Source organism: Delphinapterus leucas, chromosome 14 (assembly GCF_059928025.1).
Source record: "Delphinapterus leucas isolate spDelLeu-1000000601 "Yukka" chromosome 14, BTC_Dleu_Yukka2, whole genome shotgun sequence".
In the NCBI taxonomy this organism is placed as follows: Eukaryota; Metazoa; Chordata; class Mammalia; order Artiodactyla; family Monodontidae; genus Delphinapterus; species Delphinapterus leucas.
Window position 1 is genome coordinate 88,744,082 of NC_143142.1, and position 15,498 is coordinate 88,759,579.

General features: G+C 47.2%; 1 protein-coding gene across 15 annotated transcripts in view; it reads left to right on the forward strand.

The window, feature by feature from the left end:
• Positions 1-15,498, forward strand: part of ATP9B (ATPase phospholipid transporting 9B) — a 218,903-nt gene that overhangs the window by 164,597 nt on the left and 38,808 nt on the right. For all 15 annotated transcript variants that reach the window (XR_016387667.1, XR_002642781.3, XM_089895355.1 and 12 more), the window contains 2 exons: positions 6,439-6,551; positions 9,780-10,025. Coding sequence is in view for 13 of the 15 variants with exons in the window: in XM_089895355.1 (XP_089751481.1) it covers positions 6,439-6,551; positions 9,780-10,025 (359 nt within the window). In the remaining 2 variants the exon portion in view is untranslated. The remainder of the gene's footprint in view (positions 1-6,438; positions 6,552-9,779; positions 10,026-15,498) is intronic.

Consider the following 15,498-nt stretch of genomic DNA (forward strand, 5'->3'; position numbering starts at 1 on the left):
AAAACATGATTTATTAGCAACTTAGATACTTTGGAAGATGCCACAGTCATCACTACACAGTGTTGGATTCAAGTGACAGAAGTGAGGCTGTGTCGCCCTTAGTGTTTGGTGTAGCTTCTGAGTTTCCAGTGTCTGGTCTCCGCACACCCCCGCCCAGCCCATGTCGGCCAACTTCCCCATCCTCACCTTCCCCGCCTCCCAGCCCTGGTAACCCCTAATTTCCTTTCTACCTCAATAGATCTGCCTGCTCTGGACATTTCATAGAAATGGAACCATACAATACGTGGCCTTTTCTGACCAGCTTCTTTCACTCAGCATAACATTTTCAAGGTTCATCCGTGTTGTAGCCTGTGTCAGTAATTGCTTCCTTTTCATTCCAGAGTAACATTCTGTTGCACAGATACACCACATTTTATTTATCCATTTATCAGTTGATGGACATTAGAGAGTTGTTTCTGTTTTCTTGTCTATGATGAGTGACACTGCTGTGAACATTCAAGGTCACAGCCAAGGCAGTTAGGCAAGAAAAAGAAAAAGACATCCATATTGTGCAGGAGAGTAGAACTATCTATTTGTGTGTGACACGGTCTTCGTGTAGACAATCCTAAGGAATCCCCTAAAAATCTATTAGAACAAGGTCAACATACAGAACAGAATTTTATTTCTATACGCTAGCAATAAACTATCCAAAAAGAGAATTAAAAAAAATTCCATTGACAATAGCACCAAAAGATAAAATCAGTACTTCATAGTATTAAAATGGAAACAGTGTTTCCCAACTTGATCTGCAGGTGCTACACAATCCCTATTAAAATCCCAGCTGCCTTCTTTGCAGAAATTGACAAGGTGATCTTAAAATTCTTACAGAAATATAAGGGACCCAGTGTAGCTGAAACAGTCTTGGAAAAGGAACAAAGTTGAAGGACTCACCAGTTCCTCATTTCAAAATGTACTACAGAGCTACAGTGATCCAGACGCCATGGTGCTGCTGGGAGGGTAGGCATCAGGGCCGAGGGGACAGAAGTGAGAGTCTGGGAGAAAATCTAACACTTACAGTCAGTTGTTTTCAGCAGAGTGCCAAGATACTTAATGGGGAAAGAGTAGTCCTTTTAACAAACGGTGCTGGGAAAACTGCATATCCACACACCATGTACAAAAGTTAGCTCCACATGGATCAGAGACATAAATGTAAGCACTAAAATGTCATCTTTTTAACTTGTTCAGTTTTCAGAAGCTATTCTGAATTTGTTTTCTATTTCATTCTCCCCAACTCCATTAAGCAACTGAATAAAGGACTGTCAGGTATCTACCCAAACAGAAAGCTTTTAAACATAACCCAGAAGGAGAAAGCAATAGTTCACACCTGGGCTTCAGTTACCTTTTAAATTATTTTAAACTATATGTGTAAGTGCAACAACATATTCAGCGTGTTAGCGTCTGCTCGCGTGTGTCCGTGGTGGCTCTCCGCCTGCCCTGTTTCCAGGGGATCTTCGTCCGTACGTGGAATTACTCTCGCGATTTCTCCGACTGGTAGTAAGTAACAAGCCAGGTGAAGCAGCACAGTCGAAGCTGGAGCCTTAGCACTTGCAGTACAGCTAATCAAGGTGTTAAAGCAGCAGCCACTCTACCGCCCCAGATTCCCCGCCTAGAAGTCGTCTGTGAATGGGGCGACTGGAACCACATGCCTTTGGCTGTGGAAAATACCTGTCACTCACGTGGATGCAGCATTCGGGAGTGTCAGATTTTTGTCTTCAGTGACCTCTGGGGATCTGATTCAGGTGCATGCCACTTTAAACCCAGGGCGGATTTACGGGCCTGGGGACTGACCACCTGCGGGGGGTGGCGGGGAGGTGTCGTGCCCCTGATAGAGAACGCCCCCCTCTCCGTCCACCCCACGTGCGTAGTGGGCTCCAGAGCCATCTCTGCAGCCTCTGTCCAGCGCCGTCACAGCAAATCTCGGGCCTAGAGGGAATGCGTGAATCAGCCCCAGGGCCAACAAGCCACTAAGTGCAGACTGTGGGGAACTGAGGCCCTCGGGGAGTTTCTGAGGACAGAGCTGGGGGTCAGGCTTGGGAGACCTTGCCAGGTCCATATTCAAACCGCAGTATAAAAGCCCGACACACAGGAGACGAGACAGCTGGGAATCAGGACCGGTCTGCCGTCTGATGTTGAGAGGTTAGGGTCATTTCTGGTGTGATGGCATTGGGGTTGTGTTTATTTTAAGAGCTCTTCTTTTATTCGTAACACGGACGTGCTCGTGGATGAGGTGGCATGTTTCTGATTGGCTCCAGCTGTGACGGGGCAGTGGCTGGGGCCCTCGGGGACTCTTGCGGAAGGGATGACGGTGCCGGGCCTGTCGTGACGCTGCTCTGTCCACTTGTGTGTGTGCGGTGCTCCCGTCAACAAGTGCAGAAGGTGGGAAGGAAGATAACATTCCTGACCTCCAGTCCCTGGCATTCCATGTTCCTCAAATTTGTAGTTGAAATTTCCTGCACGTTTTGCTTTACTCTGGCTGTCGGTGTGCACTTGCACACACACAGAAGAAAGGGGGTGTCCAGGGTGCGTTTCCACGTGTTTCCAGGAAGGAGGGGTGGTCGACAGGGAGGCCTCCAAATCCACGGTTTTCACTGCGAATCAGCCCCCCTACTCAGTAGAGGAGCAGGCACGCCTTGGCTGCTGGAGTAGAACTGGCCCATAATCACGTTTGTAACTGTCAGGTCATTCACTTCGGCGGGAGAGCCTTTTGTTTTCAATTCCTCCAGGAGAGCTGTGTGAATATTAACATCAGATTAAAAGCTTCATCTCAGAAACTTTGTGAAGTTTTTCCTGTTCCTCCTTGGCCCCCGTGTGTACCTGTAATCGTTCAGAAGGAAGAGAGAAACAGAAAGAAACAGCTCGCTCTCGGGTCGGCAAGTGGGAAGAAGGTCTCTGGTAAGAGCGCAGACTGCGAAGAAGTGTAACGTGTGTTCGTTCTTTCAGCTAGAATGTGTCTTATGGAAAAGCACATTTACCTTACTTTTTGCCATCATTTCCCTACTAGCTATTATTTTTTAAGCTGGGGAACGATAATTACATAGCAGTCCTCTAGCGTTTCTTGTAGCCAGAGCCCAGGCGTGTCCCCTGGCGGCTTCCGCTGCAGGAAGTATGCAGCTCAGGAGCGGTCCCTGCGCTCGGCCGCCGGATCCTGGCCGCACACACGCGGTCCCACAGCCCGGCCGTTCCTTCCAGCGCTGCTGTGAGAATCAGGGAAGATCACTGTGAAGATAGCCGCTGCCGTTTACTGTGCGCGTGCTGGGTTTCAGGGGTAGATGTCCAAGGTGAGAGTGTGGCATGCTCCAGCTGGAGGGCCCAGCCACTCGACGGGCCAGACGGCGTGTCCCAGGAGGGGGCCTCGCGGGCGTCACACGAGCAGTAGCCTGCATCGCCGAGTCCGCTCACACGATCGCTGACACGCACAGCGTTATTCCTCCCAAACACCTCTCGCTTCCTCAAGTGGGTGTCACGTTGTGAGATAGAAGGTTCGTTCTGTGCACCTCTGTCGTGAATTTTCTTCCAAAAGTTGTAGTTGTGGTGTGATGAGTACGAGATCGTTCACGTTATGTAAGTGTGTTTCGCTTTAACGTTGTGATTATTTTTCTTGACAGTTTTCACTCCCACCCAGACCTCGGCACACGCCAGCCGCCCTGCAGCTCGTCACCAGCACGGGGACCAGTCCCTCTCACGCGGCCAGGTGTCCAGCACGAAACCAGAACCCAGAGGCACGACATGCGTCGTGATCTTGGGGATCGGGCACATCCGTGCTCCGCTTTCCCTCAGCTCCCCCGCCAGCCCCTCGCCTGCGTCCTCGCCGTCCTCGTGGGCGGCTGCATGGGTGCCTTCCTGCAGCCCCTCTTCCTGGCCGTCAGGTTCCCCTCACCCTTTGTGTCTCAGGCACTTCATATGCTTATTTATTCTTCGCCATATTCATGCGGAACTGGTGGTAATTTCTCTAGTTTGCAGACAAGCACTGAGGCTTGAGAGTTTAAAGTATCTCTGTGAGGCGCCACCAAAACCCAGCATGTAGTGATGCCTTATAAGGGTTTTTTTGCCAAACGAATGATTGAATTCCAAGTTCATTAGAGACGTGGGAATGTGAGAGCTGCTGGTGTGTCTGGAGAATGGTGGCCATGTTCCAAGGCCGGGTGAACTGTGGCCTGTTTATCTAGGGTCTTTCTTACCTGTACGAGGTGGTTTTAAAAACCTAGAGAAATAACAGTTCATTCTTGGTGGGACCTGTACAGGTGTTTGTTGTAATATTCTTTAACTTTGCTGCACAGATTAAGTTATTAGTAATAAAAAGTCAGGTTAAAAGAAGTGTCATTAACCACAGTCCTGTTTATAAACTGTTTAGCATGTGTGCCTACTTACCATCCCCACCGTAAGTTACTGCCTCACATTCAAGGTATATCAGAGAAAAAAAGTCTAAATGAAATTCTTCAATTACGTCAATTAATCTGATACGTAAAATATTTTTAATTTAAGTAATGTATTTGATCACTTCTCAGAGAACTGTCCATTTGGGCGCGTGTAACAGAGGCAAACTTCATACTTATTCTGATAGGAATCAATGTAAAATTTCATTATCTTTTGACCATAGGTAAATAATAGAACTGTTGTTTTCATATCAAATCTTTGAAATAAAGCATTTATAGAACTTCCTTATTTCATTTGGAGGCTGAATTGTTGCTAACTACATTATTTAATATACCCTAGTATTTAAGTTAGTTATTCTTTATTTAATTAGGATGGCATAACCAGAAAAAACCCTTTAAACTGCACTTCTCATGTAATTTTGATTCTGTTAATCAAAGAACCGTAGGAGCCATTTATTAAAGGGGCTACATAGAATTTTGTAAAAGGCAGAATTTATAAAACTGACAGTAGCTGCTCTTTGGAATTTATGAAACCCTGGATAATATGTTATATACATTCTTTTGAGAGTGTTTGCTAAAACAATCTCTAAATAGTAATTGTAAATTATAGATTTTCCCTCTATTTTAAAATAACCTCTGAGTGCTGGGGGATGTCCTGTCAAATGAGCTATTTTGCTTTGAACACTAGTCCTAAGTAATGGGCACGGAGTCACAGGTAGATATGAAAACAGTTTGTATTATATTTTCAACATTGTGTGGGCCAAAGAAAACAAAAATTAGTTACTGTGGTGCCTCGTAGACACGTAAAAGGTCCGACTTTTACTGTGACCGCGTGGCTCTCTGTTCATATTCACACCCTTAACTACGTCAGTGACCGTGGGTGACCCTTCTCTGTGCTTTGAAACAAGTGCAGAAATCCCGGGGACAGGGTTGGGGGGGGACAGCTCGTAGCACGCGGTGCCGGGGTTTACAGGGAGTTCCCCCTGCACCACACCGTGTGGCTCTCCTTCTGTAAAACCAGAGCAGCCAAGGCTGTGTGCGCGTATGTTTTCATATTAAGTGCTAGATGCACAGTGTTTAGGGTCTCCTGTCAGGGTCACAAGGTAAATAACACTGGGAACTTATGTGCCACTTTTTTTTTTTTTTTTTTTTTTGGCGGTACGTGGGCCGCTCACGGTTGTGGCCTCTCCCGTTGCGGAGCACAGGCTCCGGACGCGCAGGCTCAGCAGCCATGGCTCACGGACCCAGCCGCTCCGCGGCATGTGGGATCTTCCCGGACCGGGGCACGAACCCGTGTCCCCTGCATCGGCAGGCGGGCTCTCAACCACTGCGCCACCAGGGAAGCCCTTATGTGCCACTTTTAATGGAAGTTCACCAAGTTTTTGAAATACACGGCATTACCTCTGCTGCCCCTCTGTTCATTGCTGTTACTTCACTGCATTTGGTTGTGTATCTTTTGAATGGAAGCTGAAACCTAAAACTGACCTGCCCGGCTTGGTGGGCAGTGCCAGGGCAGATGCAGAGGGCCCGCACCGGGGCTCACAGACTAGACACCAGCTGGAGAGAAAAGGCCTCTCCTTCCTCACCTCCTCTCCGTACGACACACGTGGATGCCAAGGCCTAAATGCATTGTTTCTGTTCAACGAAAAATACTTAATTTTTCGAAATAGACTTATTTGAAACGGACCGACGCACTGGTCTCTCAGGCAGCGTTCTAGGGTGTAGTTACAAAGAGAGTGACTCAGAACTGGAAGACAGAGTCCAGACCTTCTCCACAGAACCAGAACGCGTGCCGTTACTAAAAGTTACGGAAAGGGGAACCTGACGTTCCAGGAAGAAAGCTCTGGTCCTCACTAGTGAAATGAAAACATAGTGCAGGTGACGCTGGAGGACACTTTGTGTGGCCGAGCAACGTGTTCACAGGTGCAGAGTGCATCCAGCCCTGGGCGTGGGGCGTGTGGGGTGCGGCCTTGATCTGCCTGATGGGCTACCCGAGTTGACGGTGTCCTTGCTGCTTCTGTCCTAGGAACCCTCACCCGGAACGAGATGGTATTTAAGCGGCTGCATCTGGGCACCGTGTCTTACGGGACGGACACGATGGATGAGATCCAGAACCAGCTCATGAATTCCTACTCACAGGTGAGCCGGTTCAGTCCTGCAGGGGATCTTCTGGCAAAAGTACCCGGTGCTGCTGAGCGACACGGAGCCTGTTACCTGCTTGACCTGCAGCGTGGCACCTTCTCTGATGATGCTAAGCCATTACTTGACTCATCGTTCGTTTATAAATCAAGAAACAGTTTTTGGACTAATTTTAAATTAAAATTTCTATATCGTGTAACCGTAGGCTTAACGACCTTAAATCGTTTATTCTTATTAAATTTTCTTAGTGGATTGTTTGTATAAATCACTCAGTAAACATAGTATTTTTAAGAGTATTGAGTGGAATCCTGCATCAGATATGTTTCTTAACAATCCCTCTGTTTTTCCTCATAATTAATAAGGCTTTCTCCTATTTTTTAAAGGTACATATTTTTAACCTTTTCAGCAAACAAAAGTAGGAACCGTAATTTTTCTGCCCTTCAACTTCCACGATTATCAGCGCGCAGCTGATCCTGTTTCATCATAGCCATTGTCCTTCAGATTGTTATTTTGAGGTGAAACTTGAATATAATATCACATTAGTTCATCTGTAAATATGTAGTCTGTATCTCTCATAGATAAGGACAGGGTTTTTTTGTTGTTTTTTTTTGTTTGTTTTTTTAAGACAAAACCTCAATCTTGTCTTTTTCACCGGAGCTTCTACAGGAAGAGGAATTGTTTCTTTCACGTGAGGGCGCAGCCTGGTGGTTACAGCACCCGTTCTCTGCCGGGGCGTCTGGGCTGGGATCCTCCCAACCTTTCAGGCTCCCGATGTTAGGTGTGTCAGGTCCGCTGGGTGCCCAGGTCAGGCGAAGACCATGGAGCGGTGAGGACATAAGCCACCTTCCGGTTTATTTTCGGCTGTGTGGTTTCCACGGCCCTTTGCCAAGTAGGGCTTGTGTTTCAGTCACTGGGTTTCTTCTTACCCATTGTATAACTTGCAGTCACTGATTCGGTGTCATCAAACCCAGCCATCCCAGGGCATCGATTCAGGACCACTTCCTGAGGCCTTTTCTCTCCTGAGGAGCTGAGCGAGGTGTGTGGGGTTGGCACGCACAGAGCACTCACGGGCTGTGATGTCTCCCTGCTGCCACCAGGCTCCCTGGGCTGCACCAGCGCCCTCACCTGCCGAGGCCGGCAGGTCCTTGTTTGCAGGCCTTTGTTTCCCACTTGATTTCACGAAGACTGGACTGAATTACCCTTGCCCTCTGCAGTTCTTCCTTGTATGTTGTCAGCCTTATATTCAGTTTTGTGAAAACCGTCTCCTTCTTCTGTAATGTGCACCAGTCTGGCATGTACTTTACTTTTGAGATGCTGTCAAATGAAAACAATCTTATATGAGTATGTATTTATTATATGTGTGGTCATACGTGCCCAGAAGCACACATACGTGCATGAACGCTTAAAACCAAGCATTTTATTAATTTGGATGTCATTCGTTTTAGTACAGAGTATTTTGTAACCTAGAATATTTATTAACAGAATACTTTAAAGGGGAAGGAATACAACTTCCCTTCTTGTAATCTATGTCTAGATTAAATAGTACCAGGTAACATCTGTTTTAAAAAATATGAATTTATATTACCCATGAATATGATTTTAATAATTCCAAATAAGTTATTTTACTAGAAAAAACATTAAAAGCAGAAAAGATGAGCCATATAAATACAGCGAATATAACTCCATCTAAGAATTTAAAAATCTTTTTACCAAAAGCTGTGTGTTGGTTAGCTAGGCAGACAGTCCTTTCACGCGAAACTGATTTTATTCCTTACGGTTCATGTTTAAGATGATAATTGTCTGCTAGTTCCACAGTAACGTAACACAGATCTTGTGTAACCCGATCATGTTTACCCACTGGAAGCATTTGGTGATGAGGACATGGTCGTGAGTGGAATTTGTGTGGAGTGAAACGATACAGCCGTCAGTAAACACGGCACATTCAGCAGGAAGAGGCAGCCGCATTGCTCGGCTGCGCTAGCGGCGGGGCAGGCAGGACGCAGGTGTGGGTCGGAGGCGCGGGCTGGAAGGGGCACCAGCTGAGCAGAGGAGCTGCCCCTCATTAGCCGGCACTGTGATTTGATGGGCTCTGCACAGCCGCCCAGAAGCAGGGGCCTAGCTTTCTAAGGGTTGTCGGGAGCTCCCCTGAGGTCTGAAGTGTCTGATGGGCCTTGGGGTTGGGGTCCTCCCAGGCCCTCCCCCACCAGGTGAACGCCAGCGGAGACGTCTGTCCAGGGCTGTCAGGCACATCCGGAGGAGTGGGTGGTGGCTTCAAGGGAACAGTTTTGAAATATGATGGGAGGGTCGCTTTTCCTCCCACTGCGGTGATTATTGTATCTGATGATTATAATCTACAAAGCAGACACTCTAACTTCAGGGACTGTTGCAAAGCTGGATGAGTTCATAGTATTAAGGGAAGGTTCATAATCATCTTCTCCTGCTTTTAGCTTTATACTTCTTTTTTTAATAAACGTTTGTTTTTTTGGATTTTATTTATTTATTTTTGGCTGCGTTGGGTCTTCGTTGCTGTGCGCGGGCTTTCTCTAGTTGCAGCGAGCGGGGGCTGCTCTTCGTTGCGGTGCGCAGGCTTCTCATTGTGGTGGCTTCTCTTATTGCAGAGCACGGGTTCTAGGCGCACAGGTTCAGTAGTTGTGGCTTGCGGGCTCAGTAGTTGTGGCACGCAGGCTTCAGTAGTTGTGGCTCGCAGGCTCTAGAGTGTAGGCTCAGTGGTTGTGGCGCATGGGCTTAGTTGCTCCGTGGCATGTGGGATCTTCCGAGACCAGGGCTCGAACCCGTGCCCCTGCATTGGCAAGCAGGTTCTTAACCACTGTACCACCAGGGAAGCCCAGCTGTATACTATTTTATGCCCAGCAGTTTTTAAAGAGAAACTTTGTGAGTATCCTATTCCATTCTGTTTTTAACTTTGCTTTTAGAAAGGACTTAGCAAATTCATGCCATGGTTACAATGAATCTACTCAAAGGAGATGGTGAGATTTTGAGTATTATAGCAAATATTTTGGTTACTCGACGACTGGGAAATGTCAAAGCACTTTGTAGTACAAGGATAAAAGGGTAACTTGTCACCCCAGTGGGGCGCATGGCAGAGGTAATCGTCTCGAGCTGGTCTACTTACTCCTGGCTAAGGCTAAGCAGCCCATCAAAGTCATGCATGTTACTCATCCCAGCATCGGCTCTGCTGTCTCTAATTCTTCGGCGTGTGTTTGACAGACGCAGTCTCAGGCCAGTGGAAACAACGCCAGTTCAACACTCCCAAGAAAAGCCCAGTCCTCAGCGCCCAAGGTCAGGAAAAGCGTGAGCAGCCGGGTCAACGAGGCCGTGAAGGCTGTCGCCCTGTGTCACAACGTGACCCCCGTGTACGAGGCCCGCGGCGCGGCCGGGGAGACCGAGTTCGCCGAGGCCGACCAGGATTTCAGCGACGACAACCGCACCTACCAGGCCTCCAGCCCCGATGAGGTCAGTTGGGCCGAGTGGCCCATTCCCGACGGGTCCTCGCGGTGCAGACTGCGCCTCTCTGAGGGCTCATCGGGCTCCGGGCCTGAGGAGTTTCTTGTGGGGTGAGGAGGGGGCTTGACGGTGGTTTTCAGTGCAGGCTTTCGCCACAGGCCAGAAATCTGGCCAGCTCCCTCCTGGTGGGACCCCTGCCCTGACCTAGGCCTTGCGTGGTTGTGCCCACACGCCCCAGAACAGCCTCGATCAGTTCCAGGAAAGCCGTGAGCGGACTCAGGGAGCTTACTGACTCCGTAAGGTCTGCAGGGTGCACCCTCCCGTGTCCTCTTCTCTCCAAGTGAATCTTCAGATTTGCACGTTAAATTTCCAGTTATTTTTGCCAGAATTTAGATACGATGTATGTGTTTCAAAACAGAATTAGGATGTAAATAATTTCAAAAATCTACAGAAGACAGAAATGGTAAAATCTTAAATGTGATAAATGAGTCATTTCTGACTTTACATCAGTCATTCTTTGATTTTTAGGTTGATAAAAATTATTATTAAATTAATTTGTCCACTTCCTGTACAATCTTAGTGTACTTTATGTATAGTTTTCTCATCTACCCTTTGCACTCAGGGTTCTGATAATTCTGTAAAGTCATCAGACTTCTTCAAATATCTTGTAAAACTGGATCATATAAGTAAGTAACCTCTCAAAAAAGTGCCTTCAATCAAGGGTTTTAAGAACTCTGACCTAATGTCTTCAAGAGAGGACCCTGCCGATCCCATTAACAAGTTTATTTCCAAAGAGAAGAGTCCTTCCTCCCTGACAGCACTCCCGCAACCCCTGGCTCTGCGTCCAGGAGGGGCCCCTCTGCTGCCCACGGGCAGGCTCCTCTGTGCTGTGCAGCCTTCCTGCTCGGCAACAGCCGGCGGTGTCCCTCCTCTGGTTTCCACGACAGTACTCTCGTTCCCAAAGGTGCCCGCACGGCCTCGTCTGCAGACCCTGGGGGCTACAGGTGGACCACCGGCACGGGTTCTTAACCCTGTCTACACATCCCGTGGACTACTAGCTTTGTTTTGTTTTGTTTTTTTCATACTTGCCATTCTCTATACACATCCTCAGTTCTAGAAGTGCTGATTTTCCAGCAGGCCTGGTGGGACTGACGTTTCTCCATTCTGAAAAGCCAGTAAGTTGCACCCACAACTGAGAACCACTGAGTCTTGTAAATCTTTCCTTTTGACGTGTTTTCAGGATATGAGGTGAGGCCCAGTGCTGTCAGCAGCGCCCCTGACAGTCTCAGGGTGCAAAGCGCAGGGGGCCCCAGCTACGGCATTCTCACTTCCTAATGATAAACCCTGAGTGCACCAGCAGGCTCAGGGCATTTACCAGCTCCTAACACAGCTTTATTGTTTGAGAGCAAATTTATTTTTGAAGCTTTAGTTACATAGGTATTTCCTTTTCTTTTTTAATTGAAGTGGAGCTGATGGACAATGTCATGTAAGTTACAGGTGTACAGGACAGTTAGTGATTCACAATTTTTAAAGGTTATACTCCTTTTATAGTTATTGTAAGAGATTGGCTGGGTTTCTTCCCTGGTGGCACAGTGGTTAAGAATCCGCCTGCCAATGCAGGGGACACGGGTTCGAGCCCTGCTCTGGGAAGATCCCACATGCCTCAGAGCCTCTAAGCCCGTGCACCACAACTACTGAGCCTGTGCTCTAGAGCCCGTGAGCCACAACTACTGAGCCCACGCACCACAACTACTGAAGCCTGCGTGCCTACAGCCCATGCTCTGCAACAAGAGAAGCCACCACAATGAGAAGCCCGTGCACCGCAACGAAGAGTAGCCCCCGCTCGCCGCAACTAGAGAAAGCCCGTGTGCAGCAAGGAAGACCCAGTGCAGCCAAAAATAAATAAATAAATAAAAGATTATTTTTTAAAAAAGATTGGCTGTATTCCCCGTGTTGTACAATATATCCTTGTAGCTTATTTTATACATGATATTTTGTACCTCTTACTCCCCTCCCCCATCTTGTCCCATCCCCTATCCCTCCCCACACTGGTAACCACTAGTTTGTTCTCTGTATCTGTGAGTCTGTTTTTTGTTATATTTCCTAGTTGGTTGTATTCTTTAGATTTCTCACATATAAGTGGTATCATACAGTATTTGTCTTTCTCAGTCTGACTTATTTCACTTAGCATAACACCCTCCAAGTCCATCCACGTTGCTGCAAATGGCAAAATTTTATTCTTTTTTTATGGCTGCATAGTATCCCATTGTATATATATACCACATCTTCTTTATCCATTCTTTATCCTGCTGATGGACACTTAGGTTGCTTCCATATCTTGGCAATTGTAAATAATGCTGCTACAAACATTGGGGTGTATGTATCTTTTTGAATTGGTGTCTTCGTTTTTTTCAGATACATAGCCAGGAGTGAAATTGCTGGGTCATATGGTAGTTCTATTCTTAGTTTTCTGAGGAACCTCCATACTGTTTTCCACAGTGGCTGCACCAATTTACACTCCCGCCAACAGTGCACAAGAGTTCCGCTTTCTCCACATCCTTGCCAGTGTTTGTTATTTCTTGTCTTTTTGATGATGGCCATTCCGGCCGGTGTGAGGTGTTGTCTGACTGTGGTTCTGATGTGCGTTTCTCTAATAATTAGCGATGTTGAGCAGCTTTTCATGTGCCTCTTGGCCATCTGTATGTCTTCTTTGGAGAAATGTCTGTTCAGGTCTTCTGCCCATTTTTTAATCAGGTTGTTTGTCTTTTGATGTGGAGTTGTATGAGCTGTTTAAATGTTCTGGATGTTAACTCCTTATCGGTCGTATCACTTGCAAATATTTTCTCCCATTCAGTAGCTTGTTTCGTTTTGCTGATGGTTTCCTTTGCTGTGCAAAAGCTTTTAAGCTTAATTAGGTCCCATTTGTTTATTTTTCCTCTCAATTCCTTTGTTTTAGGAGACATCTAAAAAAATATTGCTACGATTTATGTCAAAGAGAGTTCTGCCTATGCTTTCTTCTAGGAGTTTTATGGTTTTTGGTCTTACATTTAGGTCTTTAATCAGTTTGAGTTTCTTTTTTGTAAGTGGTATTAGAGAATGTTCTAATTTCATTCTTTTGCATGTAGCTGTCCAGTTTTCCCAGCACCACCTTTGTTTTGTCAATTTAGAAATTATAACATGTTGTTAGTCATGTCAGAGCTTATATGGTGAAAAAACAGCCAAAAGGATGAAAGTTTGGTTTTTTTTCAACATGGAAAGCTGAGAACATTCCCACTTGGTCCTTCATCTCCACTGAAACTCAGCGTTTCCTCTTTTCTCTGGGGTTGTCACCACTGCTGTGACCTCGGGGTCACACATCCAGTCTTGGTGCCCAGAGTTAGGAGGCAAGGGCACCTGCCTTGAGGACATCTCTCCAGGCCCAGCCCCCTGGCGCCACACCACAGGACAGACCTCCCTCCCCCAGTTCACTCTCGAGGGGCTCCTGCACGCAGCTGTACCACTGTCCCTGGCACTCTCTTGCTGGCAGCCGTCTGCTCCAGAACCCGTGGTGCCTGCCCCGTACCTAACACCTTCCTGCTCTACGAAGTGGGCCTGGACCTCATGGCGATTTCCAGATATGAGGCACTCAAGTCTGACCGCTCGCGTGGTGCCCACGGGTCTGACGTCTGCCCCCGGCCTGTGTCCAGTTCTGCCCGGTGCCAACACTCGTCTTGGTCTCGAGCAGCTAGTGGGCTGGGTGCACCCCTGTGACGGGGGTGATGGGGACGTTCTGTTTTCCAAGCACTGTTTATTATTTGAAGCGGTTATAGTAAACTTAACTGCTTTTATAATGATTCAGAATTTTGGTATTCAACCAGAAAGAATGAAAAAGCTGAAGGAAAAGCAGCAGCTCTGCACCTGATCTCAAGTGACTGTGGCCTTCGCCAGCTTTGCCCTCCCAATGCCCTCTGACGTTTCGTCCACGCTATGTGACGTGTCCCAGCCACGCGGTGCTTCTGTCACGTGCAGAGTCTGTGCTTTCATTCCGTCTTCCGGGACCTGGGCTCTGTGCATCGTGGCAGACGGAACCCCAGGCCTGGGAGGTGGTGGGACAGCACTGCTGATCCAATTGGAGGGGGGCCGGAAGGTGTGGTGGTGACCTGAGGTAAACCTCATCGACACGGGGCCTCGGTACCGCATCCCCGTCACTGCATCCCCAGCTGGTCCGGGAGGAGCTGTCCCTGTGATTTAGCCGGGCGGTGTCTCGGAGTTAGATGCTTTTCCTTTTTGTGAGTCACCATGCCTCTCTTCCCAGGAAGTGTTAGGAGAGCCCGTGGAAACTGGGGCTGCCTGCGGTGTGGTCAGTTGCTGAGTCACTCCACAGGGTAGCTTAGTCACTGTACAGAGGGGAAAGCAGGGGGTGTGGAAGCACCCCGCTGTCTTCAGGGCGCATATTCCAGGAGCCACGTCCCCGGTCAGTTATGCGGTGGGCGGGAGCTCAAGGTCCCCTTCATCATCACCACTGCTCTGTTTTATAGATTATGTTAACCAATAGGTGTGTGAGAATCTCTTTGCAGCCACAGCTCAGTATGACTTTTGGAATCGTGTGTGTGTACCAGATGTTTTTACTGGGTGACGGGGAACCTAGGAGGACGTGCACAGCTCAGTGGTCCCAGCAGATGTGGCGGCCTCGGCTGGTGGGGTGGGTGGTTAGGATGCACAGGAGCTGCACCTGTCATCCTGCCGTGCCCTGTCGGCCTTGAGACAGGTACCGGGTCCCGGTGACGCTCTTCGAGAGGACATGCACCACCTCTTTTTCTTACAAAGGAAGGGTTAAGCACATTGTTTTTCATAGTCTAGCATTCTAGAGATTCTCTCAAGTTCCACGTGATTACATACTGAAAACGTGTGCTTTTCCAGTCCTGAGCATGGGAAACTTAGACCACAGATGTTTCCCAAGGAAAATTTTATTGGAAGTTTCAAAAATCCTGTATTACGTATTTACCTTATTACCTCCCAAAAGTAAATAAAAATTTTGTTGAAAATACCTGGGATTTTTTATCTTTAGGTTTTTATGTTATAACACTTTTGAAATCTTAAAGTAGGAATTCACAGTAGAGAGGGGTTTCACCGATTCCAAGATTTCCAGAACTAAATAGAAACTGCTAATCTTATATTTAAATTTTTTCCTTCAAAATTTCTTCCTACTTTGGAAATTGCACCATGATTAAAAGTGGCAAAGCATTAAATAACCTTTAAGAAATGCCTAACACGTATTTTACATCTAAAAATGAAAAGACTCAACTTCATCATAATTTTTAAAGCACTCTGTTGATGCCGTGTTTGCAGGTCCCCAGAGCCCGAGGAAAATCATCTAAACGGTTCATTACTTCGCTTATTGAACTTCGCTGCAGTTAGGTTGACGGATGACGGCAGTGTTTCCCAATCACCAAAGTACTGTTTTAAAAGCATTTTTTATTGAATAAAGTGCCTAGAATATTGC